At 39.5% G+C, this 25,386-nt stretch overlaps 1 protein-coding gene across 2 annotated transcripts; it reads right to left on the minus strand.

Annotated features, from left to right (window-relative positions):
* Window positions 1-271: 271 nt before the first annotated feature.
* Window positions 272-25,386, minus strand: LOC127789161 (uncharacterized). 2 transcript variants are annotated; one of them, XR_008020509.1, is made up of 25 exons: window positions 24,778-25,386; window positions 24,626-24,697; window positions 23,806-23,849; window positions 23,615-23,726; window positions 23,450-23,521; window positions 22,464-22,526; window positions 22,047-22,124; window positions 21,856-21,948; window positions 21,314-21,433; window positions 19,383-19,469; window positions 18,518-18,727; window positions 18,377-18,424; window positions 17,340-17,585; window positions 16,733-16,839; window positions 15,968-16,212; window positions 14,060-14,128; window positions 13,920-13,984; window positions 5,150-5,319; window positions 4,974-5,052; window positions 3,590-3,845; window positions 3,303-3,348; window positions 2,391-2,499; window positions 1,549-1,611; window positions 1,074-1,368; window positions 272-883 (listed from the first exon to the last, which is right to left on the minus strand). XR_008020509.1 is itself a non-coding variant. In XM_052317963.1 (24 exons), exons 1-24 carry the CDS (start codon window positions 25,099-25,101, stop codon window positions 1,276-1,278), a joined length of 2,871 nt encoding a protein of 956 aa, XP_052173923.1. In that variant the 5' UTR covers window positions 25,102-25,386; the 3' UTR covers window positions 1,032-1,275. The 2 variants fall into 2 exon arrangements, 1 of the variants encoding a protein (XP_052173923.1); XM_052317963.1 differs by lacking the exon at window positions 272-883 and having other exon boundaries at window positions 1,032-1,368.

Consider the following 25,386-nt stretch of genomic DNA (forward strand, 5'->3'; position numbering starts at 1 on the left):
TGACTTAAGCAGGGCCAAAAATCCACTTATGATTTATATTTTTTGTCGAAATTGAGATGGGAGACCGCACAAAAGCAGTAATCCCTAGAAGGCAAGTGTCATGTTTAAGAAAAAATTAATATATAATTCAAAATTGTAATTAAAATAATAAAAAATTTAAATATTTAAATGAAAAAAATATATAAATACATGGACTAAAATATATATTTAACCTTATTAAAAAGGGTAAAGGATTTGACAGTTAAATAAAATATTTATTAGGAGACGAGGATAACAATAAAGATGCGAATTGGGATACAATACAATACATAGGCGGAGAGAGGATAATTCCTACCCAAAGCCTCCCATTACCAAAACATAAAGAGATCATTTTCCAAAGAATATTTTTGCAGCCAAACAAACTCACTCTATGATATGGCATTATCTAAAATTATTAGAATACCCATACGCGCTAATAGTCTCAATCTCACCTGCCACGTGGATCACCGGAGAGACCGACACGTGGCAAGTCAATACTCCTGAGCGGAGCCCAGGAAATCCGGGTCGAACCGCAAGACCCGTTTCAATTTGACCAAGATTCTCGAAAGTCGTGCCTGCTCATTTCGGGTACCCAAAACGGGTTCGCCTATAAAAGACAAGGACTCTCGCCAGGTATATTCAAGCTCTACAGCTCTCTCATTTACTACTACTTACATTTACTCTACTGATTTGAGCGTCGGAGTCCACCCCGGGAGATCCAAGCCCCTGCCCTCCATTGTCTTGCAGGTTCTACACCCGAGGTCCGACATCCCCAAGTCCGAGATTCCATTCCCGAGGTCCAGTCGCAGAGGTGGCACGTGGTGGTCGGTCCCAAAAACCATCATCACTCTAGTATCGACGAAATCTTCAATCACAATTCGTTAAACATAGCTTTAGAATATTTTCCAAAGAATTACGTCTATTAAATAAACACAAAAATCTGCAAGAATCAATGGAGTGAGTTTCTAAACCCACCCACCAACCCAACCCACCTCACGAATTTAATTAAAGTATCACATTTTAATTAGTTGGTCTGATAAAAATCATAAACATACCATTGCATTTTTAAGGCCATGCGCAGCGTAGAAGCTGCAACCACCACCCCATGATTGAAGAGTTGCATTTATTTAGATAAAAGTTGCCAAGAAAGAAAAGCTTGGGAATTGAACTTTACGCGATCGAGAAAATCCAAAACGATTGGCAATTTAATATAAGGAAGCAAACTGCTTCGTAACAAGCAAGAGAATTAAATTTAATTTACGCCAGCACTGCCGGTCCTCTCTCTGATGCCAAATCAAGCAGTTTCCGGAAGAAATCGCGAGGATAAACGGGAGGTTGCTCGGCCAGTGCCTGACAAGCATACGACAACCACCATATATAAATAAAATAAAACAAAAATCTGACTCTGAGGCGATGCAATGGCTTAATGCAAATCAAATCAATTTTAACTCTGCATGCTGTCTGCCAACATAATCAAATTCCAAATCTTCATGAAAATGCAATTCAAAATCTTTTCGTGATTACCGGTACCTGATGAATCAAAACCGTAGATGGCGTCATTCCAGGCACCGTATTAACCTCTATGATCACAACCTGAAAATAAATGATGGGAACATTAATTAGTTGTGGAGAAACTTAGAGAAAAAAACCCCACTCATGTCCTCAGTTTTCAACTGCTCCATTGAGTCCTAAGACCAAGGTTTGACGAGAGCCAACCTCCCTCCCTCCCTCCGAAGCTAAGCCTCCTTTTAATTTATACAATTACGGGGGCGGGCACCCTAGTCCATATTCGAAGATTAACATTCTTATATTGCACCACCCCGGCTTCAGTTCAGGTGTCCGCCAAAGAAATGACCAAACCTATGTTGACGCTTCAACCAACCATTCACAGGACAGAAATTGCATGCATCAACACTAAATAACCCCCTGTCCAATATCTCAGCTGGTCATAGTGGAGATCTATCCTGTTGTCCACGTTGGGCTAACCCGACACGGGCTAGCAGGGGAGGGGGGGCCCTGCCCGCCCTCTCACATTTGCCTGCATGAGGCAAATGTTCAACATAACATTTTCCAGTCATAGTGTTACAAAAGAATGCAAGAACAGCAAAAATGTCCTCATCATCCACCTTAATGCACTTTGTACAACACCTCGTACACCAGTCCCTATACCTGCATTGTTCCCACACAAGCAGAAAAACTGGAACCTACTTTTTGTTACATGTCCATGTGGGACAATGAAGCACATAGTCATCAGCTGGTTTCAAGGAATACATTATTCATTTTACTTGTATGTAAATGATTAACCACAATGTTTCTCATTTCCCTAGTAACAATGGATTGATTTGTCCAGCAACAGCAAGAAATAAACATACCTCGCCACTGTCGACATTAACAAAAGCATCAATGCGTGAGAATCCTTCCAATTGCAGAGTGTTTGCTATGAGTTCAATACGTTGTTTACATTTTGCCAATGCATCATTACTGTTGCAGGAATGAAAAAAAGAAAAGAGGTGTTTAGTGTTGAAGTTCTACAAGAAGGATTCATGCATGAGAAAACACAATAGAAAAAAGTTCTTGCTGTCCTCCCTCCCCCAAAGAGAACAGGGGATGGACCTCTGTTGCCTATAATGGGCTGCTCCTACACAAAGAAAGAAAAACCCAAAAAAAAAGAAAGAAACAAGACGAAAAATGGATCTTTGGACAACAATCTAGAGACTATACCAGTTAGATTAGCTGGCACTTTTTATGAAATCTTCCTTTGAAAGGTATCCTCTTTCAAGCTAATAGAAAGGAATAATGGGAATCATTTATCTAGATGCATGATGTGTGTGTGTGTGTGTGTGATTGGTACTTTGTCTGACAAATGGAATAAATCAAGTTTCTACATTTAGTGTGAGAACTTGATAAAGTTACTCCAAGCACATTAGTAAGTAATTTATCAATACTTATCCATGACAGTAAAATTTGATCTTAACAGATAACTATTCCAGAGTTTGTCAAATGATTTATTTCTCAAACTAACTCCTGAGTTTCTCAAACAATTAATTTTCAAGCTTCATGATCTGGTAAGAAGAATAGGGCATCCCTGTAATAAAATAGAAAGAATACGCAAATTATACAATTTCTTACTCAGGGTCCAAATAAAGCCAAAAGACTAGTACTGATGAAAAAAGAAATGGATAAGGTGACAGTATCCCATCAAGAAGAATATGATATCTCATAGAAGCAATTGTTGAATGCAAAATGACTTGAGTGTGAAGGAAATATAAAGGTTCTTAACTGACCTAACAATTGATAATGGGGGCGGAGTCAAATTGATGCCAGTTCCACCTGTCAGGAAAATACAACTAGATTATAGAGGATAAATGTATTTCTTTGAACTGACAATTAAGAAACAAAAAAAAGAAGAAAAAAGCATGAAAGCTTTGCTGAAGTGAGCATTCTTAATGTTTGAAGAGCTGCCCTACAACCACTAGCACCAACACTGAAAATTAGAACCACCTCTATGCCAAGGATTGAGAACGAGATAGGAATGCATTACCATCTTTATACAACAATGGAAAAGACATACCTTGGAATTTTTCCTCAAGTGACAAAATATCACCAGTTTCTTTGACAGTAACACTAGGAGTTAACGAGTACATTGATCCACGCAGTCCTAGTGCACCAACAGTTACTTCTACCCATCTACTATGCCCTTTCCACAATAGGCGACGTGCACCATCACTTGAGGATTTTGACGAGACAATTATCTCATCAGTCTCAATAAAAGGTTCAAAAATTAAATGCTCTGGTGGAGGATTTGGCATCTCAATCACTCCATGTGACTGCACATTAAAAGGAAAGACATAAATATTGGAAAAAAATGTCAGTTCCCACAAAACATATGATCCTATGATTAAATTCACATGCCACTACATAATATAGACCTCCAAAATAAAGATATGTTATCCAGTGCATGTGACAATCCCTGTTTCTGTGCGGAAGAAATCTATATCTTTATCAAAAGCATTTTGCATGGAATACATATTGGGGTAACAAATGTTCGCTAGCATTGCACATGTATGGAATAGTATCTCTTATCAAGTTGGTACTTCTATCAACAATTATTCTGGACAAACAATTTCCTTGTTGCAAGGATAGTATTTTTTCCATTACATTGCTATGTGTACTCATGAGACAAATAAAGAACAAGTATTCCCTAACTAGCTGTCTACAAATCATAAATCTTTTTTACTGATGTCCACCTCTCAAATTGTGAAAATCCCCTGCATTGCTTCCCTCCATGCACTAGAAGGCAATATACTCATATATCACATATCATGAACTTGAAACAATGGAAAAAATGGGGCATAATGGTCCATTGTGTAATTTGTGAGCAGTTACATCATCAGAATGGCTAAAACACATGGAACGTCCACCCGGTGACCTTCAGATGAATCAAAATACAAGAAAGTCAAAAAGGTCCACCTACTGCAAATTTTCCTAACCCCTTTATAGGTTGAAATGGCACCCACAAAGAATAAAAGCCAAATATCATACTGATTAAAGTAGTTTCTTCTGAAATATTAATACTCAATTATGCAAGAATTAAAAATGAAAAAAATCAATATTTATCCTTCTTATGCATTCACTCCCTGCTGGAGCCGCATTTTGCAAACATATTAATGAATTTTACAATCAAGTCCCAGGCAGTACCTTATATTTCTACTGTTTGCATTTGGCTCATGATTAAATCATCTATAGGTGATCACACTGCCTTCCATGTTATTATCTAACTTTTACCACACAACAAAGACCCAAATGTAAAACGTAGAGAAGAATCATCCACAAATGTAATGAAATATAGTTTGAGGAAAACATATTTGTGAACGGATGCATCACGAGTGACTTGCCCTAAAGGCACTTTACAACATTTTGTATAGAATAAGCACACGGATTTGATTTGTCCATACCCTTGACAAATTATTTGGTGGAATTCTTCGAAGGCAATCCTTCAATGCTTTTACATACACTGCAAGGTCCTCTGAACAGCTGCACAAAAAGGAAAAGTGAACAACAGTATTTCATCACAGGCAGGACACAAAGTAACAAGAATAAATTTATGGGCATTGAATTCCTGCAGATCTACCATAATCTTGCCACTCCAGTAGAGCATCCATCTCTTGCTGGTTTAACACATAATGTTTCACACTTAAGGTTTGAGGTCAGCTCTTTCCAATTATCAACAATAGGTGTATTCAGCAGGTCCTCTTTTCTTCGTACATCCTTGTTGATGGTAAGAACTCCCAGATCTGCAAGCTGTGGTCATGGGGATTTAATGCTTGGGATAAAACAACACGGATCAAATGAAATATAATGAAAAAAACTATAGTTCCTTATCAAATAGCTTTATAGCCATCTTTTAGAATAAGGTATATGTTATTGTTGAAGAAATAAAATAAGATCGGGCTGGGCCTTGAAGATTCCAAGAGACTCATCCATTATCATCTTTCTATTTATTTTGTTATTTTGCTTTGTATTATCTTGTATTATTTCTTAGATTATCTTTCTATTATCTTTTAGTGTTGTAATCTAGTCCTAAATCTTAGGAGAATTCTTAGGAAACTTCTTGTATAAATAATTTTGATTCATATCAATAAAGTGTATGGGAATACCGCTTTTCTCCCTTTTTACATGGTATCAAAGTCTCATTAATAGGTTGGTACAGTAAACCCTAGTGCCTTCATTGCACTATCGCTTCAATCTGTTCAAGTGTCTTCATTGCACCATCACTGTCGAAGTTGGAACACCACTGTTCAGCCACTGCCTACCAGCACCGCCACCACTATTGGGTTCGCCGTCATCAAATTGACCAACCACCGGAGGCCCACCGTAGTCGAAGTCCCCACACGCCGCCCTACACGCCGTCGCCGGTTTGCCTCCGACCCTACGTGCCAGTGCATTCGTCGACCTTTCACCTCCAACTACTCCAGATCAGCCCTCCGACGTCTGTTTAGCCCACCCTTGGTGTCGAAATTGTTCGTGTTCGTGTTCAATTCTTAGCCAGTCCCTCTTTTTTTCCTATCAGCCTTAATTGCCATCATTCATGAAGAACACTGGTGACAGAACACTTGAAGATCAAGTAACCAGTGTGATTGCTGGTGCAAGTACTAGCATTGGAGTAGTACGAAGCGAGCTACCGGGGAACACTACTTTCCTACCGATTGGACGATAGAAAGTATCTTCAATGGGCACAGCTAGTCCAGACCTTTCTTAAGGGGCGAGGAAAGCTTAGCCACCTTACTTCCCTTCCACTGGCAACAACAGATCCTACTTTTCAGGTATGGGATGTAGAAGATTCCCCCATTATGTCATGGCTATGGAATGCCATGCAACCTGAGGTAAGTAGGAATTATATGTTTTTAAGTTCAGCTAAGGAGATTTGGGAGGTAGTTAAGCAAATCTATTCTAAAGTGCAAGATGTATCAGTTATATATGAAGTAAAAACCAAACTAAGTAGTATCAAACAAGGGGGGATGACAGTCACCAAGTACTACAATTGTATGAATGGTTTATGGCTAGAATTGGATCACTATCAAAATATTAAGATGGTGTGTAGTGCTGATGCTGCAACTCTTAATCAGATTATGGAAAGGGATAGAATTGTTGAATTTTTGGCTGGCCTTAACTCTATTTTTGATCGAGTAAGGGTGCAGATTCTCAACCGAGAGTGATTACCATCATTAAATGAGGTATTTGCCATGGTACATAGTGAAGAAAACAGACTGGCAGTGATGCTTCAGGGTTCTTACACTGATGGGTCTTCCATGATATCTAATAAAAGGGAAGTATCTCGCTCAAAATCTAGAAAAATAGGTGCTCAAGGACGGTTGAATAACAGAGAAGGGCTTTGGTGTACATATTGCAAGAAACCTCAGCATACCCGAGACACTTACTTTAAGCTTCACGGGAAAGATGCAGTCCTCAGCAAAATTGGTGGATTTCCAAGAACAACCACTAAGCCCCACAATCATATTTATCTCAAAAGGAATAGGAAGAGGACAGAAATCTGTTAGAATCAAAAGAAAATTTCAATTGAGACCTCAATCTCCTCAACATTGAAGAGATCACCAAACTAATTGAAGACCGTACAAGATGATGGTGGTTGTTCCTTGGCACATCAAGAGCCTTCTGGTAAGACCTCAGGTAATGACTCCCATTCTGTATTTTTTTCATCCTTAAAACACTGCTAGGAATGATACTTGGATCTTAGATTCTAGAGCTACCGATCACATGACACCTAACTCCGATGTGTTTACCACCTATCAACCCCTGAAGACCTCTTAACAAATCCAAATTGCCAATGGTACATCAGTTCCCATAATTGGATATGGGAGTGTTTATCTAAGCCCTAACATCACCATTAACCATGTTCTGCATGTTCCCCAACTATCGGCCAACCTTTTGTCCATCTATTAGCTCACCAAAGAACTACACTGCTATGCTGTTTTTTCTACTAATCTGTGTGAGTTTCAGGCAATAAGAACCAGGAAGAGGATTGGGGTTGCTAGAGGAACAAATGGGTTGTATTGCTTCATAAGGAAGGCTCCTAAAAACCAGCTATCAGTGGCATGCTCTTCTCAGGTGACTGCCAATCATCACCAAATCTGGCTGCATCACTATCGATTGGGACACCCTCCATTCACCTTGTTAAAAACCATGTTTCCTACTTTATTTCATTCTCTAGGCCCTAGTATTTTTCATTGCGATGTATGTATTATTTCTAAACAACATTGAGTGTCTTACCCAATTAGTAATAAACTCCTTCCTATTCCATTTGCATTAATTCATTCTGATGTGTAGGGCCCTTGCAAAATTCCTAACTATTATGGAGCTCGCTGGTTTATATCCTTTATTGATGATTGTACATGCATGACATGGGTTTTTTTGTTAAAAGATAAGGCAGCCATCCAAACAGTCCTACCCAATTTCTATAGAATGATAACTACCCAATTTGCAACCCCCATAAAGAAATTTCGTACTGATAATGCTCGGGATTATTTCAATACTCATTTGCATCAGTTCTTCCAACAAGAAGGGATTGTTCATGAATCTTCATGTGTTGACACTCCACAACAAAATGAAGTAGCTGAACAGAAGATGAGACATCTCCTCAATGTGGCTCGGGCCCTACTTCATCATCATAAGGTCCCTAAAACTTTCTGGGGGGAGGTTGTCCTCACTACGACTTTTCTCATAAACTGTATGCCTACTAAAGTTCTAAACCAACAAAGCCCTTTAAATTGCCTCACCACTCAATATCCCGAATCTAATTTTCACACCTTTCTTCCCCTTATAGTATTTGGGTGTGTTTCCTTTGTTCATATTTCCAAACTCTCTTGAGATAAGCTTGATCCAAGGGCTGTTAAGTGTGTTTTCTTAGGGTATTCTTCCACACAAAAGGGATATAAATGCTATAATCCTCTCGCAAACTCCATGTTTCTAAAGATGTTACTTTCATTGAAAACACACCCTTCTCTGGCTCATCTCCAGCTGGTCATGTAATACTCGAGAATTCTTCAATCACTCCAAATTCTTCACACCTTTCTCACTCTCTTCCTACCCCTTTTATAAGCTGTTATTCCCTTCTCTCTCCTGCATAACCGTATTTGGTTATGCAGGCGTGTCTGCTGGTTTGTTACACAAACTAGCCAAATATCTATCCTACCCCTTAGCGCACCTGCTGATTGGTGCTTCCTCCAGCTGTACCCTCAACTCCCTTCGGATGCTTGTGACGCCTATAGTAAGTATGCAAAACCGGGGGCCTAACATCACTCCCTCCCCCAACTTTCACCTTGTCCTCAAGGTGAAAACCTGGAAACTGCTGCTGAATGAGGCTGAAAGGCTCCCAAGTGGCTTCTAATGGGGGTAACCCCTTCCATTGCAGAAGAACATCCAAACCTCCCACATTATTTCCTTTGCCTGGTCTGACTCCCAATACTGCCTCCGGTTCAACCAGCATCTCCAGCTCTGCACTTAACTGATTGGGAATATCCACCGTGGCCTGCAATGCCCCTTTGGCCTCTCGCAGCTGAGACACATGGAACACTGGGTGAATGCTGCAAGATGAAGGTAATTTTAACCTGTAAGCCACCGGTCCAACCTCCCTCTCAATCTCAAACAGACCATAGAATCTAGGAGCCAGTTTCTCATTGGCACGACCAGCCAATGACTTTCGACGATAGGGAATTAGTTTTAAGTAAACTAGATCCCCTACTTGAAACTTTACTGCTCTTCTCTTCACATCAGCCCCTTTCTTCATTATAGCTTGAGCTCTTTGTAGCTGTGCCTTCAGTTCCTCCAGAATGTGATCTCTCTCGACAAGCTGTTGCTCTACCACTGAAACCAAAGTGGATCTCTTTTCAACTTTAAGTATTGCTGGCGGGTCGCGCCCATAGACGGCCTGGAAAGGTGTAGTTCTAGAGGCTATGTGGTATGAAGTATTGTACCACAATTTCGCCCAAGGTAGCCACACAAACCAAGATTTTGGTTTGGAAGAAGCAAAGCAACGAAGGTAGGTCTCCAATGTCCTATTCAACACCTCTGTTTGACCATCCGTTTGTGGATGGTAAGCTATGCTGCGTTGGAGCTTGGTACCTTGGAGACGAAAGAGTTCCTCCCAGAATTTGCTCATGAATATCTTATCCCGATCAGACACAATGGACCGTGGTAGACCATGAAGCCTTACAACCTCCTTGATGAAGACTCCTGCCACTTCTCCAGCAGAAAAAGGGTGTTTCAACCCAATAAAATGGCCATACTTACTGAGTCTATCAACCACCACCAAAATCGAGTCTATTTTTCCTGACCTGGGTAAGCCTTCGATAAAGTCCATCGCAAGGTCTTCCCAAATTTGATTTGGAATCGAAAGGGGTTGCAAAAGTCCTCCTGGTTTAAGTGCCAGTACTTTGTTTTGCTGGCAAACCGCACAGTGGCTTACATACCTATGAATGTCCCTCTTCATCCCCAACCAATACACACTTGCCGCGATCCTCTTGTAAGTCTTCAAGAATCCCGAGTGCCCCCCAACACTCCCATCATGACCCTCATGTAAGAGCAATGGGATGAGAGAAGAACCCTTCGGTAGATATATCCTCCCTTTGTAAAAAAGGAAACCGTCCACCAACTGAAAATGGGGTCTAGAAGTAGGATCCCGCTGGAGGTCCTTGACCACCACTTGTAGCTCTTCATTGTCAGCTACCTCCTTAGCTAGCTGGTCCAGTTGGAGAACCTGAGGAACGGTTAAAGCTAGGAGGGCAGCAGAGTGGCTGATGCGGGACAACCCATCAGCTGCTTTATTCTCCAACCCAGGTCTATATTGGATTTCAAACCGAAATCCCATTAACTTCACCATCCACTTCTGATATTCTGGACTCACCAATCTCTGTTCCATCAAGAACTTGAGACTTTTTTGATCCGTCCTGACCACAAATTTCTGTCCCAAGAGGTAGTGTCTCCATTTTTGTACCGCGAACACAATGGCCATTAGTTCCCTCTCATACACTGATTTCCTCCTACCGAACTGATCAAACGCCTGACTAAAGTATGCAATAGGTCGATGGTCTTGCATTAACACAGCCCCCATGCCATGTCCCGAAGCATCCGTCTCCACCTCAAATGGTTTGTCAAAATTCGGCAAAGCCAACACGGGCAGTGACACCATGGCAGCTTTGAGCTGGCAGAAAGCTTACTCAGCCGCTTCATCCCAAAAGAAATTACCCTTCCTGAGTCTGTTCGTGAGTGGCCAAGCTATCTTGCCATAATCTTTAACAAAACGCCTATAGTACCCGGTGAGACCAAGAAAACCACGCAACTCCTTCAGTGTGGCGGGAGAGGGCCACTCTAACATCGCTTTTACCTTGTTATAATCAGCCGAGACTCCTTCATGTGATATAATGTGACCTAGGTACTCAATTTCCAATTGTCCGAACGAACACTTCTTCTTATTCACAAATAAATGGTTAGTTGCCAACACCTCCAGAACAGAGCACAAGTGTTGTGCATGCTGTTCAAAGTCTTTGCTAAAAACCAAGATCTCGTCGAAGAAAACTAGCACGAAACGCCTCATCTGTTCTCTGAAGATGTCATTCATCAGTGACTGAAATGTGGCTGGCGTGTTAGTCAATCCAAAAGGCATTACGAGGAATTCGTAGTGGCCTTCATGCATCCGGAATGCTGTCTTTGGAATATCCTCTGCCTTGACGCGAATTTGGTGATACCTGGACTTAAGGTCGAGTTTGGAGAAGACCTTGGCTCCATGAAGCTCATCCAGCAGCTCTTCAATCACTGGAATTGGGAATTTGTCGGCCACTATCACCTTATTTAATGCCCTATAATCCACACAGAACCTCCACCCTCCATCTTTCTTCTTAACCAGCAGAACTGGGCTCGAAAAGGGGCTGGAACTAGGTTGTATGATCCCTGCGGCTAGTATCTCTCCTACCATCTTTTCAATCTCGTTTTTCTGTAGATAGGGATAACGGTAGGGCCGCACACTGACCGGAATTGTGCCTGGCAGCAGGTTGATGGCATGATCCTTCTTTCTGGAAGGAGGCAGCCCTTCAGGTGCTGAAAACACCTCCTCGAACTCCGCTAACACTTGCTTAAGGAACGGTGGGATCTCAACCGTTTTGTCACTGTAATCAGATGCCATCGTTCCCAATTCAAGCAGCACTCCTTCTCCATTCTCCTTGAAAGCCTTCATCATTGCCTTCAGGGATACCAAGCTTTTGCTCAAGCTAGGGTCTCCCTGCAAGGTCACGGCTAATCCCCCCACCTAGAACTTCATAGTCAAGGCCTTCCAATCCACTCTCATTTTTCCCACCGCAGCCAACCACTTCATCCCAAGAATTACATTTGAGCTACCCAGCTCCAGAGGTAGAAAATCTTCCACTATTTGCAAGTTTTGTAGATGCAACTTTACCCCCTTGCAAATCCCGGCCCCTTGCACTGCCATTCCCGTTCCCATGATAACACCATAACCAGTCATTTCTGTTCGCGGCAGTCCCAGTTGTTGAACTAACTCGGCCGCTATAAAGTTGTGCGTCGCCCCCCCCAATCGATCAGTACTACTACTGGTTGCCCTTCGATAACGCCTTGTAGCTTCATGGTCTGCGGTGTTGTTAAACCAACCACCGAATTCATAGAGAGTTCAATGATTTCACTGCCTTGGTGCACTTCCTCTCCCCCCTCGTCTTCTCTCACCTCCGTGGTTCCCCTTTCGAATCCTTCCCTCTCTTTCTCTTCATCATAGATCATCATAACATGCAGCTCCTTGTTCTTGCACCTGTGGCCAATCGAGTATTTCTCATCACAACGGAAACACAATCCCTTCTCCCTCTTGGCTTTCCACTCAACCTCACTGAGCCGTTTAAAAGGAACATTACTACCACTCTCGGCCACTGGTAGCTTACTGCTCACCTAGTTCGAGACTCGAGAATAAGGAGTCGGGCTTCTGGATTGAGTGGGAGGGATTCTAATGGTGTTAGTGGTAGAGTAGGTGGGAATTTTACTTCCCACTGGTCCGAACCCCCTACCGCAGCTCAAGACGGCTGCATTTTTATCCTCTATACATTGCGCTATTAGCATGACTCGATCCAACCCCCTGGGTTGTAATACCCTGATCTCAGCCTTAATTTCAGGCTTAAGGCCGTTGATGAAATGTCCTTCCAAGAACGCCTCAGAGACGTCTGACACAGGTACCGCCAATGCCTCAAACATCAGCCTATATTCCTTAACCGTGCCTTCTTGTCGCAGAGCAAGGAACCTCTCTTCCAGCGACCCTTCTTGAGTTGGGCGGAATCGGTTAAGAATTCCCTGCTTGAGCCCCTCCCAGCTACGGATCCCCCTGCGCCTAGACTCCCACTGGAACCAAGCGAGGGCCCCTGCCTCGAAGCATAATGCAGCGGACTCTATCTTCTCATCCTCCGAGAGCTGGTTGATCGTGAAGTATCTCTCCGCCCTGAAAATCCAGTCGTCTGGATTGTCTCCTTCGAAGGTAGGCATTTCCAGCCTCCTACCTCTCCCCTCCGATCGCCATGCAGCGCTCATGCTTCCCTCCATTCTGTGACTCATACCCCTCCTGGTGTCACTTCGGAATCTGGGGTCAATTCCGGTGGCCAGTCGTTCCCATGAGCCTTAGCCTTCCGCTCCCGTTCCTGTTCGTCCCACCTTGTGCGCATGATAGCAAACTACTCCAGCATTTCTGCTACGTTCCGGTTGATGGTTTGAATCTCTCCCCTCATCGTGTCAACCTTCCCCTCCAAGTCCCCCACTCTCTCGGTTAAGTTTACCATGGCGATCGACTATTGCTCTGATACCAAAATGATGTGATCCAACCGATAGGAAGGATCTCCAATGGATGAAATGGATTGAATTGTATTTCAGAATTGGAATTACAAGAAAATGAAAGTAAGAACAGCAGCAACTGGGCGTTCGAGAGGCCCAGAACTCTCCTACAATCACTCCAAATTCTTCACACCTTTCTCACTCTCTTCCTACCCCTTTTATAAGCTGTTATTCCCTTCTCTCTCCTGCATAACTGTATTTGGTTATGCAGGCGTGTCTGCTGGTTTGTTACACAAACCAGCCAAATATCTATCCTACCCCTTAGCGCACCTGCTGATTGGTGCTTCCTCCAGCTGTACCCTCAACTCCCTTCGGATGCTTGTGACGCCTATAGTAAGTATGCAAAACCGGGGGCCTAACAATGTTTAACCTACTTATTGGCTTCACAAGACAAAATATTGGGATAGAATCGTACCTATATGCTTAATAGTAGTGTTGTTTATGAGCATAACAAAAGAACAAAAGTCTCATTTACCATCAAGGACATAGTACATATTAATTGATTAACTTACATGGTTAAGAGAAAGAGATGTTGCAACTTTGTCCATGCAAGTCTTTGAAGCAATTACACCAGGACCTTCAATTTAAAATAAACAAACATCAGTAATCATGCATCATTGAAAAAACTTAGAACACATTAGCAAAGAAAAACCTGTATGAGGAACTCCCTCGGCCTCTAGCAATGACTGAAGTGTACCATCTTCACCAATGCCTCCATGCACTGTCAATAACATTATAAAACATCATACATAAATATCAACATGCAGTACGTAACATGCTAATCTGGTTCTTCTATTAAAATAGAGTTTGAGGTATTCAACAAGTAGACTAACAAGAATCCACTAAAGATAGGCAACTTGTCAGTAAAACCATCTGCAAAATAATTCTCTGGGCCTAATTATGATCAATGTTAAAGGTTTGAACCTCAAAGATGACAAGATTCATAGAGAATTAACAATGAAGCACAGTGGCACATTGTAGTACTTTGTCCTACTATGCATGGATTTCTGCACGAAGTTGAATTAAAAATATTGGAATTTTGGATTGAAAGTATGAAATAAGATTTATGACATCTAGAAGCTTTGTCACAAATGTTCTTATCAAAAAGGCCGTGTCCAATGCACAAGGCCAGGGGAGGTTTGTATCTCTATGCAGCCTTTCCCTTGCTTTTTTGCAAAGAGGCTCTTTCTACAATTCAAACCCATGATGTTCTAGTCAGAAATGAGAACCTTACCATTGCAACCAAGGCTCACCCTCCACAAATGTTCTTACAAACACAAGAAAAATCAATTCTACGACAAAGCCATAAAAGTTGCATCTAGTACATTTTTCAATCCCAGATAATAATTTGTTGGCTACAAGCCTCCAACTATGTTCCCAAAAAATGGACCAACATATCCCTACCTTTTTCCCATAGAGTCCAAAACAAGAACCAATAGCAGAGAAAAGTCATATGTAAGATCAAACGTATGCCTTTAAAATTAAATGACTGTTAGTCAGATTAAAATTGGAGTAGCAAAAATTAGAAAGACCTCAAAAAGAAAAGGCAATAAGATTTGTCAATACCATACACTCCTAATAATCAGCAAGAGCTAACAGCATTAAATTAGCAGGCCTTAAATTAAGAAAATGCATATTAATTAATATTGTGTACATGGCAATTCAGTTGCGATATATTCTGCTTCTACTATTAGCGTCACACCCCTAGAGTTAAAACTTCAGGTAGAGCTGCCTATCCATTCCCCTTACATGGAAAAATGTCTCTTTTCATATCCCATGTAGGACCTGTAACACTCTCACTCAAATCTCCTCCAATGAGACCACCTAGTGCCCCCCTGGAGCACTTGGAATGGAAGCAAATAAAAAACTAGACTGCTTAATGCCACTATGAATTGGGGGCTTGCCACCCAACCCAAAATCTTAAATTGTTAGGTGGTGTCTCTTACCTAATATCCCCTTTCTCATCCAATTGGGATTCATGACATAACACCTTGAGGCAAGGTGTGCTTCCGAGTTGAACAAGGTCTATGATGTAGGACATTGCTAAATGTGACGCACATGGGGCAAATAAGCCTTCTGATGAAGTTTCCTATTAATAAAAATTCAAAATGTTTTCCTTATTATGCTGTATGCTTAGGCAACTGGCCCACCTAGTGGAATAAAGGCTTGCGATTGATGAGTGTTGTATGCAAACATTTAGGAAAAGGTGAACCGTTTAACTCAAATTTTTGTTAACATTTTGCCTATACTGCAAATTTATGGATGTATTATGACCATTAGTAATTATAACTTGGGTATTATCTCTCATTTGTAGTATTTTCAATGTCATAAAAGTAAAAAGACAACATGATTAGTAATTTTAATCCAAGTCGGGCAAAGAGAATCCTTGTTGATCCATGCAAAACAACTTTTGTACAACACAATTTCATGCCTAGTAATAAATAGAAGGAAAATTTTGAAAATGCCACCTTAGCACATATCCTATTTAATCTGTTAAGATAGGCACTAAACTCAAATGAAAGTGTTAATTGGCTAGCACATCATCAGTACAGAAGCAAACCTGCAATGAAAACAGTTGCCTGAACTTCCTTAGCTAGTTTGATCCACTGCTCAAGTGCCAACTTTACTGGTGGTTCATCAGATATATCAAACCCAGTGAACCAACTATGCTGTTCCAAACCTTCCATGAGTTCATTCATCACTTGGTTCCGTAACTGAGATGTCAATGCTGCTCGAGTTGGTTCAATAGCCTCTATGCATGCATCAAGCACTTCTTCTGTTGTATGTCTCAGCACAAGAGAGTATCTGTACCCAAAGGAATAGCAGTATATACATACAAATAACTCAGCAAACAAAAGAAGTGAATGCATGTTAAAGTAAATATGGTAAAATATTACTTCAATAACAACAATGAAGAGTATAAGAACAAACTTTAATCCCACTAAGTGAAACTGCCTATATGGATTCTAGCTCACCAATCATATACACCGGTTTCTATAATCCATGTTCAAAACTTTACCAGGATGTGATGATACATCAGGTTCATCTTCATTCGCTCTCAACAATATATGTATCTAATTTGTGATTTTTAGCTTTAAGTTTCCATAGAAACCATCATTGGTCGGCATCCTTAATTTTTTTGTTTACTACCCAATTGATTAATTCATCTCTCTTGAGCACAGCTCTATTTGAAGTCTCAGTTCTTCCCACTAGAAACCCAGGAACCATAGGTAAGGCATAATATATGAGCATCAATTCATGCTATCTGCACATTCAACAAAGCATTGAGAAAAAGTAAAGCATGCCCATACAAATCTACACTTACGGTAATGACCAAACTGCTCTTGAGCTCACATCCATTTCCTCATTTTCAGATACTTCCTTGGATGAATAACCTTGTGTTGGGGCAAGCAGACACGGTGTTACTTCAAGCTGTAGCAATGAATATTACCAATGGCACTTAATTAGGGAAGCAAGACTACAGTTTAGAAATTTAAATAGTAGTAGTTATAATAATACAAAAGGCCCAACTGTTGAAGACAATTCCTAAACTGGGAGCAGTTAAAGGTTATTAAGAGAGTAATTAAGTGACATCCAAAGAAATCAAAAATAATGATCTTTAGACACGGGAAAGTTCTGAATTTGATGGGAAAACTTTTATTTAAGCACGCAAGTTATAAAATTTGTTCAAAGATAATATGGAGAACAACAATACCATTGGAATTTTATGAGACATCATCAAAATTTAAGTAACAAGAGGATATAATTCCTTCTGCAGTTAATATGAACCAATAAGCTTTCTAACACCCAAAACTAGGGGGGGAAACTGAGAGTAGAAGGTTCATGCTTGCCACTTAGGACAGCCAATAGCCCAGATATCAAATAAGTTAGTGATGTGATAAACTAAGCAATTATCAAACATGGACACTTACATCATTGAAAGCTTGCAAATTGAGCCAAACATTTGTTCCACTCATAAGAGATACTTGTCGTTCAGAAGTGTCTCCACCAAAAATGACAAAAACTTTGTGAGCATCTTGCTGTCTGTGGAACAATTTAGTGACCTGTGATCTTCTACTTCTGTGACTAGAGGTGATACTGTATGAAGCCAGACCAGGAAATCTCAAACAAGCATGTCGGATGATGGTTCTGAGAATGTTCGAATGAGAAAATCCGACCTGAAAATAGTCATACAAAATCTTCATCAAAACAGACACAATAGTGCATTACTAATGAATGAGTAGTGATCAATACGATAAACAGTAAAGTACCTTGTGCATTTTTTTGACTAAGAAAAAAGCTTTAAGAAAGAGAAAATATACTTTAAGATATTAAAAAACAAGAATTTTATTCTTGGAGGAATTCAATGTATACAAAACCTTTGAAAAATCTATCAACAAATCAAATCAGAATTGCAAATCTATTTTGATCAATTGAAAGTAATCTCCAAAACAGAATGAACCAAAAATTGATGAAGTGAAGAAAAGAGACTGAAATGTGTTCAACAATGTAAATTCCACACTTCTGTATTGTGTGATCTGACAGGAACAATAAGTTTCTAAAATCAGCTTTGGTTACTGGCATATGCCTGTTGGGATTCAAAGTGTGAGGCAACGATATCCTTATCTGATGGCACAACCCATGAGAAGCATGACACAGGATTTAAGGAATTGTAGAAAACTACAAAAGTAAAGATCAAGAGTCCTAAAAATAAATTTTGGAATCTTTTAGAATGTTAAGTAAAAGACCTGAGAAGTATAAAAACTGTGACCACATGTATGAATCAGAAATCGACAGTCGACTGCTATACATTCAAAATACACATCTACTGTACAAAAAACATATGAAAGTTAGAGGTAAAATGGTATGCAAGAGATAATTCCGGTTCAGCTGAGTTTAATTAAGAAAAATTGGCACCATTACAAGATACTGAAATTTGATCGCAGTGCAAAGCAGAATTGCAAAGCACCTTTGAAGCTTGCTGAAATAAGAAGCTCGTTTGCTCCATCCCACTAATCTAGAGAAGGATAAAGAAATTATGAATATTACAACAAGTGAGAAAATCATAATAAAAAATTAGACATGGGAAGGAATCAGAAATCCTTCATACCAGGTTGATGTCTGTAAATATTATTGTACCCGATTGAGTTTTTCCAAATTTAGGGTCCAAAGAAGATGAAACACAGGTAGTTGGTGGCAAAAACCAGCCATCAATCCTAGCAAAATCATGTAGGCCAAGCTGTTCAAACAATAGAGATGCTCCCTCACGAATGTTTTGAATCACATCTAGAGGAAAACGAGGAGGAGTGTGGTATGCAACCTGCAATAGATGCATGAATTCAATAAACAGAAAAGATAAATGAAAGAACATGAAAGAAAAACATATTGTAATATAGTCAACTCAAAAATTATTAAGACACCACTTGTCTCAAAGCTTAAGCTACTAGGAAAGGGCCCAAGATTATATATCAAGCCTTCTAACACAGTGCCCCCATGCGCAACCATGTGATTGCATGCAAACAGACATAACTTGAAGTCTATTAACACACAGGAAAAGAGAAACAACAATATATATTGCAGTTGTAAGGTCACCCTAAATAATATGGATGGTCTGTGCTGCAGAACTCTGTCCTTATTCCCCCACATCCCAAGGTGGCCCAACAACCCAAGCCATTTGCTTCTACAAGTCCTTAGAAATTCACATTTTGGTTTTTCTCCTCAAAGTCAAATTGTGTCAATAGTGCATCTGGTGCAAGAATTCAAGGAAAACTTAGCATGAAACTTAACATTAGCCAGCCAACTGAATCAGGAAAAGCATTGCTAAAGAGACCCAATCAACAGAGTACAAAGAAGACAACCAATAGCCTGTACTTTATGTTCAGCAGCAGTAATTTCATGCAAACTTAAAACTATAAATCTATCTTACCTAAGGTAGCAAAATTAGGATCTGTATAGAAAGTGTGTGTTCTCCATACCTGCTGAGTGGGAAGATACTTCCTTCGGTAATTGAATATTGCATCCTTTTCACTTAGATCAGTACTGCCATGGAACCGAAGTTCTACCTGCTCATTAATACAGTACAGTTCAAATAGAGGTCCATTAAGTCAACAGTGAAAACAGTAACCACAATCCAATTCAGTTTATGAAGATAGTGTGACTATATCGATTGAGTTCCATGAATTGCATGATATACATCAACTCTGTAGGAACGGACTTTCACTAGCATTCACCTTTTATCATCTTCCGTGCATAAATAAGTTTTAGTTTTATCTCAAACTTTTATTTAATTCCTGAATAGTTCATTTACACATTGCTGAGAGCTTAGCAGGACATTGGTAAGAAATATGCAAGGAAGTACTCAATTCAGCTTCTATACCCCGCTATTTAAACAGAAATTCTTTAAGACAAACCACATAGATGGAGAGATGTTACTTCTAGATGGCATGTAATATCTATCTTCTCAATCTTGAAAAAAAAAATACTAAGCATTCAAATTGAGAAAAGCAAAAAATTGTAATTTCATCCTAAAAATTAAAAAATCTGTAATAGTAGGAAACCAATTACCAAAATTCTTAATTCATAAGTTCTACACCTACTTCAACAAAATGAAATGCAAAGTCATGTTACATGATGCTGTCTGAATCAGAATAGAAGCTAAAAGTGAGTGATCCTACAATCAATTTGAGTGATCAAAGCTAATGATTGACTATTCCCAATCTAGGTCATCAAATGAATCAAATTTCATGATTTAATATAACTCATGGTCTTTCTAAGAACATCAAGAATTAGCAGGATCCTTTGTCATCTCTGTGGCATGCAAGTTGTAGTTAATTGTAAGTATTTCATTGTTCAATCACAAGTACTTCTGGCATTAGTACCTATTCCATGATCACAGAAAGGTTATCTTGCTCCCGAAGTTGTTTCACTAAAGCTGTTAATTTCACATTACACTGCTTAAATCCAACACTCTATCCAAAAACTGGCTTGAATTGCCTCATATGCCAACTTTGAACCATTTCAGGATTATAAAGACATCAGCAATGTGAATGATAAACATCTACCATAACATCATCGGCATTTCCCTGCATGATGTGTGTGTGTGTGTGTGTGGTGTGTGTGTTGGGGGTGGGGAAAGGGGGGGGGGGGGGGGTGAGTACTGAGTACATGAGAAATCACTGACTAAAAGGAGTTCTTACTCTTAATGTCCAGTACACAGGATCATGGTGCTTACTTGAATTGGGATAAGGAACTGACGGGACAATGAATAGAGCAGTCTAGTAAGTGCTTAAGCAGTAGTGAGATAGAGAATTGAGCTTTCTAGGGAATGCTCAGTGTGGTAAAGGGTTATATTGCTTCCATTTCTCAAATGGAACTAATTGCGGCATTTCCAGTACCCAAGAGAACCATATTACAGTAACAAGCAGCTCTAGATTTTAAAAGTTCACAATAAGGATCACAGACCACCAAATGCATGAGAAATATTCACCAGGAACTAAGGATGCCAGAAGAGTCCATTTTGAAAAGGATGGTACAATTTTAATTCCATCATAAGTAGTTGTGGGCCACCAATTGAGCATAAAGATGAAATTAAACCCACATTAATTCTTGCTTGAGAACCTACCAGTTTATGATAAAAATAATGTGCATACACCCAATTGTGTTGACATGAATGCATGAAGAGATCAAGCTAACCAGTTCGGATAGCACATTGCTGTTGAACTTAATGCACATAAGTATGACATTTATGATATCCAAGAAGAGTTAGCTGAATCCAGGAAGATATTTTTGCAAGTTAACTACTCAGTATGACAAGCATCTCAAGACCCAAATACATGGTTACCAAGAAATCAAGGCTTAGTGTGGCAGTAAAATGAATCAAAAGGCACAGCTATGAAAGTGCATGTACCTCTGTTGGAAGCAGTACAACAGGTTGGCAACTGAAACCGGAACCCACATCAAGAACAATTGCAGTAAATTCACTCCCTCCGTTAAGAAAAATTTCAACAAGGACTTTGTCATCAATTCCCTGCCAATCATCAAAACAACATCTAATAATTCACAAGAAATTATGCCACTGGAACCTCTGAGCACAGCTTTCCAGTCCCAAACAATAATCTAGCACCAAACCTCAGAGATATTAGGTCCCTTGGCTGCTAGTTGATCCACTCATGATTTTATATATATTTATTTGACCTTTTTTTTTTCTTAACACAGTTCGGAAAATCAAATGCATGATAATTACAAGAATAATTAGAATTAGCTACTTTTTCTCATTTAAATATCAGAAATTTGTATGGTTCATAGATTTTACTAGTTTAGCTGTATCCTCTTGAGATCATATTGCCCAAACTTCCTGAGTTAAATTTAGGAGCTTGAATTTCTCTTCAGAGTTAACACAATTTTAAAGAGAGTGGCTATATAGAGATAAGTGCACAAAGAAACTCTTACCTCTGAAATTATTTGATTAGCTTTCTTAAGCGAATCAGTAACACCATAAGCTACTGTTACTCCAATGCTTGAACCTGCTTTTGTTGGTTTTACCTGCAATTACAGAACTCATGACATGTTAAATAGGTCAATAATGCTCTCAGTATCACTGTTACCAAATTTCTATACAGGATGGCATGATTAAACTGTACCACTACTTTGCCAAGGTTAGTATCCAGTTGATTTCTCACAAACCACTCTGACAAATCTGATTCATCCTTCTCATTTCCCTATAAGCAAGTTAGCAAACATAAGATGAATAAATCAAAGCTGATACAGAAAAGTTTAAATATATATAGAGAGACGCAGAGACAGAGAGAGCTTGTAAAGAAATGAAAGGGGTTTTTTTTGCTCAAGTCCGCTTGTTAAATAACACAGGTGTCAGGATTTGGCAATAAAGAATTAAGCTGGCTATTTTGGCAAGCAACATTGAGCAGCAAAATGAAAACAAAATGGTCCAAACAATAGGGATTATTGCTGGTGGTGTAAAGGGTTGGGTCCTAATGGGAAGTGGACAACTAAATACAATTAAAATAGTTACTAAAATCTTAAACTGGTTGAAAGAGTACCTGCACTAAGAAATTAGGCACCGTAACAAATCCATGTCTGTTCAGCATCAAGGATGCATCATACTGCCAATAATTAACATCAACAATGACTGGTATTAGCTTACTAAGAAAGAAAAAATTGGAACTGTATTAAATAAATAAATAAAGCTTACTTGGGAGGCTAAATGTAAACTATATATTTAGAAAAATAGATAATTCTCTTGGGTAGATGATTATAGAGTAAATAAGGTATTTTAATTTATGGGCGTGAAATAAAAAATTAGATGGCCCATGTCCTCAGATAAAATATGAAAACAATAAAAAAATCAAGTCTTATGCCTTCACATTTATTGCATGATTCTGAAGTTTCATTCAGCATATAAGCAATATGACAAAATTAAGAATGGAAATCAGAAAAAAGAAAATAATCCATCTCCCTTGATTTTGAACCAATTCAGACTACTGCTAAAATATTATTTGCAATTATGTACCACAAATGTGCCATATATTCATTCAAGAAACATTTTGATAATCCACTTCTTCAGAGTTCAAACTTCAAACAGCATTTAACTAAGGCCCATCTCAGTATTAGCCTAAACAATAGAAGTTAAATTGGATGGAAAAAGGCTAAAATTTTTGCAAGTCCACGCATCAGAGCAAGCTTGTGTTTGCTGCACTTTTAAACCACAGACTTTCAGTTTGGCAGAACTGCAACATTAGGAATTGGATAAAGAAGACCAACAAACAGAAAATTTATCGTCTAAGATGCATCTTGGTAAATTTTTAAATTTTCTTAAGTTTCTAGTGGCTGTGCGTACATACTTTTGTCATTTCTGTATGTGCAATTCATTTGAACGCATTCCCCATCTAAACCAAGACTAACTGAATTGTAGCAAATTATTCTTTTTACAAGTCTTAGCTAACATGTGATTTGTATATCGATAAGTTTTTCTTTCCAATACTTTTTAGTTGAGAGGGAGAGAGAGAGAGAGAGAGAGAGAGATGACCTTGTCAAATGCTTTACAACATTCAGCCGAACCCGTGCCAACGAATGGTATATTTGATTTTTCCAACAGCTCCTGGAAAGACAAAAAATATTTGTATTTACTAACATTGATAGGCTCCAAAAGTTTCTAGGCAATAAGAAGTTGTTGAAAGTTACTGGACTAGACCTGAATGCCACCATCTTCACCAAAACGACCATGTATAACAGGAAAAACTATGTCCACAGAGCCAGCAAGGTGGTCTGCAAAGTCAGACAATGACTCGAATCCTTGGGCAAGGCTGAAAACAATAAATTACTCATCCTCCAGATCTCAATCACAAAAACCAGAGCAGCATATTTAAGTTTAGCCATTTATACCTTTCGAGTTTAAAATCAAAATCTGCAGGAGTATTTGAGTATACCTGTAAGTGGAATTTAACATAAAAATTAAAAGAATTCAATGCAGCACGTTTCAATAGTTCCCTTATAATTACCATAATTTCAGGCTGTTAAAAACATGCAAACAAGATATAAACAGTTAATAGGAAAGCACAACCGACACCTGCATATACCACAGCAGAAAATAAACAAAGACTGAAAATTGGAAACTATTATAGAGAAATCAGTTTGAAATATGAACCAAATAACTTGATAAAAAAAAAGAAGAAGAATGGAAGTGGAATTCCATTAGCTGTTTAGAACCTAAATTCACTGATATTTTAGACTTAAATATCACTGATATTTTAGAATGAAATAACACCTGAAATGGTACGTGGCCAACGACCATGAATTGGAATCATATATTCATATGTGCCATGGGAATTATGACATTATTCATTATCAATGATTAATTCTATCTCATTTACATTATCCATACAGGGTTAGCCATTATGATAACATACAGATGCATTGGGGTCCAAAATTGACGTTTAAGATGAATTTGACATACAACGGAGATATAATCTATAAGTTGTATTTTTAAAGAAGTTCGCAGCCAAACAAGGAAATTAGACACTCACTGCAGACAATAATTTTGAGCTTCTTCGTGTTAGCATTTAGACCCACTTACACTGCAAAAGCATGCGCACTGAAAACTACTGGCAGAAACTAATAATATCCGCAGGTGCCACGTCCCAGTCAAAATCAAAGTTTCATGTAGCAAAAGTAATCAATTGTTGAATTTGCACAATGTTCAAACCTGAGCAGGGGATATTGCGTAGGCCTTGAGATTGCAATCAATGTAGTAGCAGCTAACATGCAAATCGTCCCCCTGGTATAAACAACAAAATCAAAATCTACTCCCAGAATTTTAGCCGAACTCAACACATATCATATAACACGACTGAAAACCTGTATATGATCAAGGACTGATCTTGCAGAATTGAGAGAGATTCCACGCTCGGCAGACGGACCTCCACAGATCAGTCCAACTCTCAGAAGCGTACCTTTCTCTCCCCTCTTTTCAACAAGTCGATCGTCCACTACTACCTCAGCGCTGGCCACCGGAACTCCCCGCTTCCGCAGCAGAGCCCTCTTCTCCGCCGGCACCTCCAACCCCAGCGGCAGTGGAGTCAACGACCTCCGAGCCCCGAAGAAAGCTGCCGGGCGCCTAGACAGGCCCGAATTGTGGGCGAGCGAGGCCTGAGAGAGCAGAGAAGCAGAAGAAGAAGCCATGGGAGAAGAAGAAAGACTGTGAGAGCGTTACTGAGGTGACGACTACCTGTTCGAAGAAATGCGAGTGAACGAAGGAGGCATGGCAGTGATCATATGAGTATGAGTGCGGTTTGAATATTAAAGTGGAAAGAAAAACGATCCAGACGGCTGAGAGCTGTCTTTTCTGTGTGGAGTACTGGGAATTTTGTTTTGTTTTTGTTGTGTTATGGCTTTATGTTTATGTTTGTTATTTGTTAATCCAATAAATTAACTGAGGTACCAAAGGCTGTGTTTGTGAGGACAAGC

This window comes from Diospyros lotus, chromosome 13 (genome assembly GCF_014633365.1).
Source record: "Diospyros lotus cultivar Yz01 chromosome 13, ASM1463336v1, whole genome shotgun sequence".
NCBI lineage: Eukaryota > Viridiplantae > Streptophyta > Magnoliopsida > Ericales > Ebenaceae > Diospyros > Diospyros lotus.

What these genes read in the sequence shown, in the direction of transcription:
- LOC127789161 (XM_052317963.1), bottom strand. Translation starts at nt 25,101, where the DNA reads ATGGCTTCTTCTTCTGCTTCTCTGCTCTCTCAGGCCTCGCTCGCCCAC. An exon ending in GTTGTAAAGCATTTGACAAG is followed by an intron (nt 22,527 to 23,449) that starts GTCATCTCTCTC and finishes AATTATTGGCAG; the next exon opens with TATGATGCATCCTTGATGCT. An exon ending in CCCCCATTATCAATTGTTAG is followed by an intron (nt 2,500 to 3,302) that starts GTCAGTTAAGAA and finishes TTCCTGCAACAG; the next exon opens with TAATGATGCATTGGCAAAAT.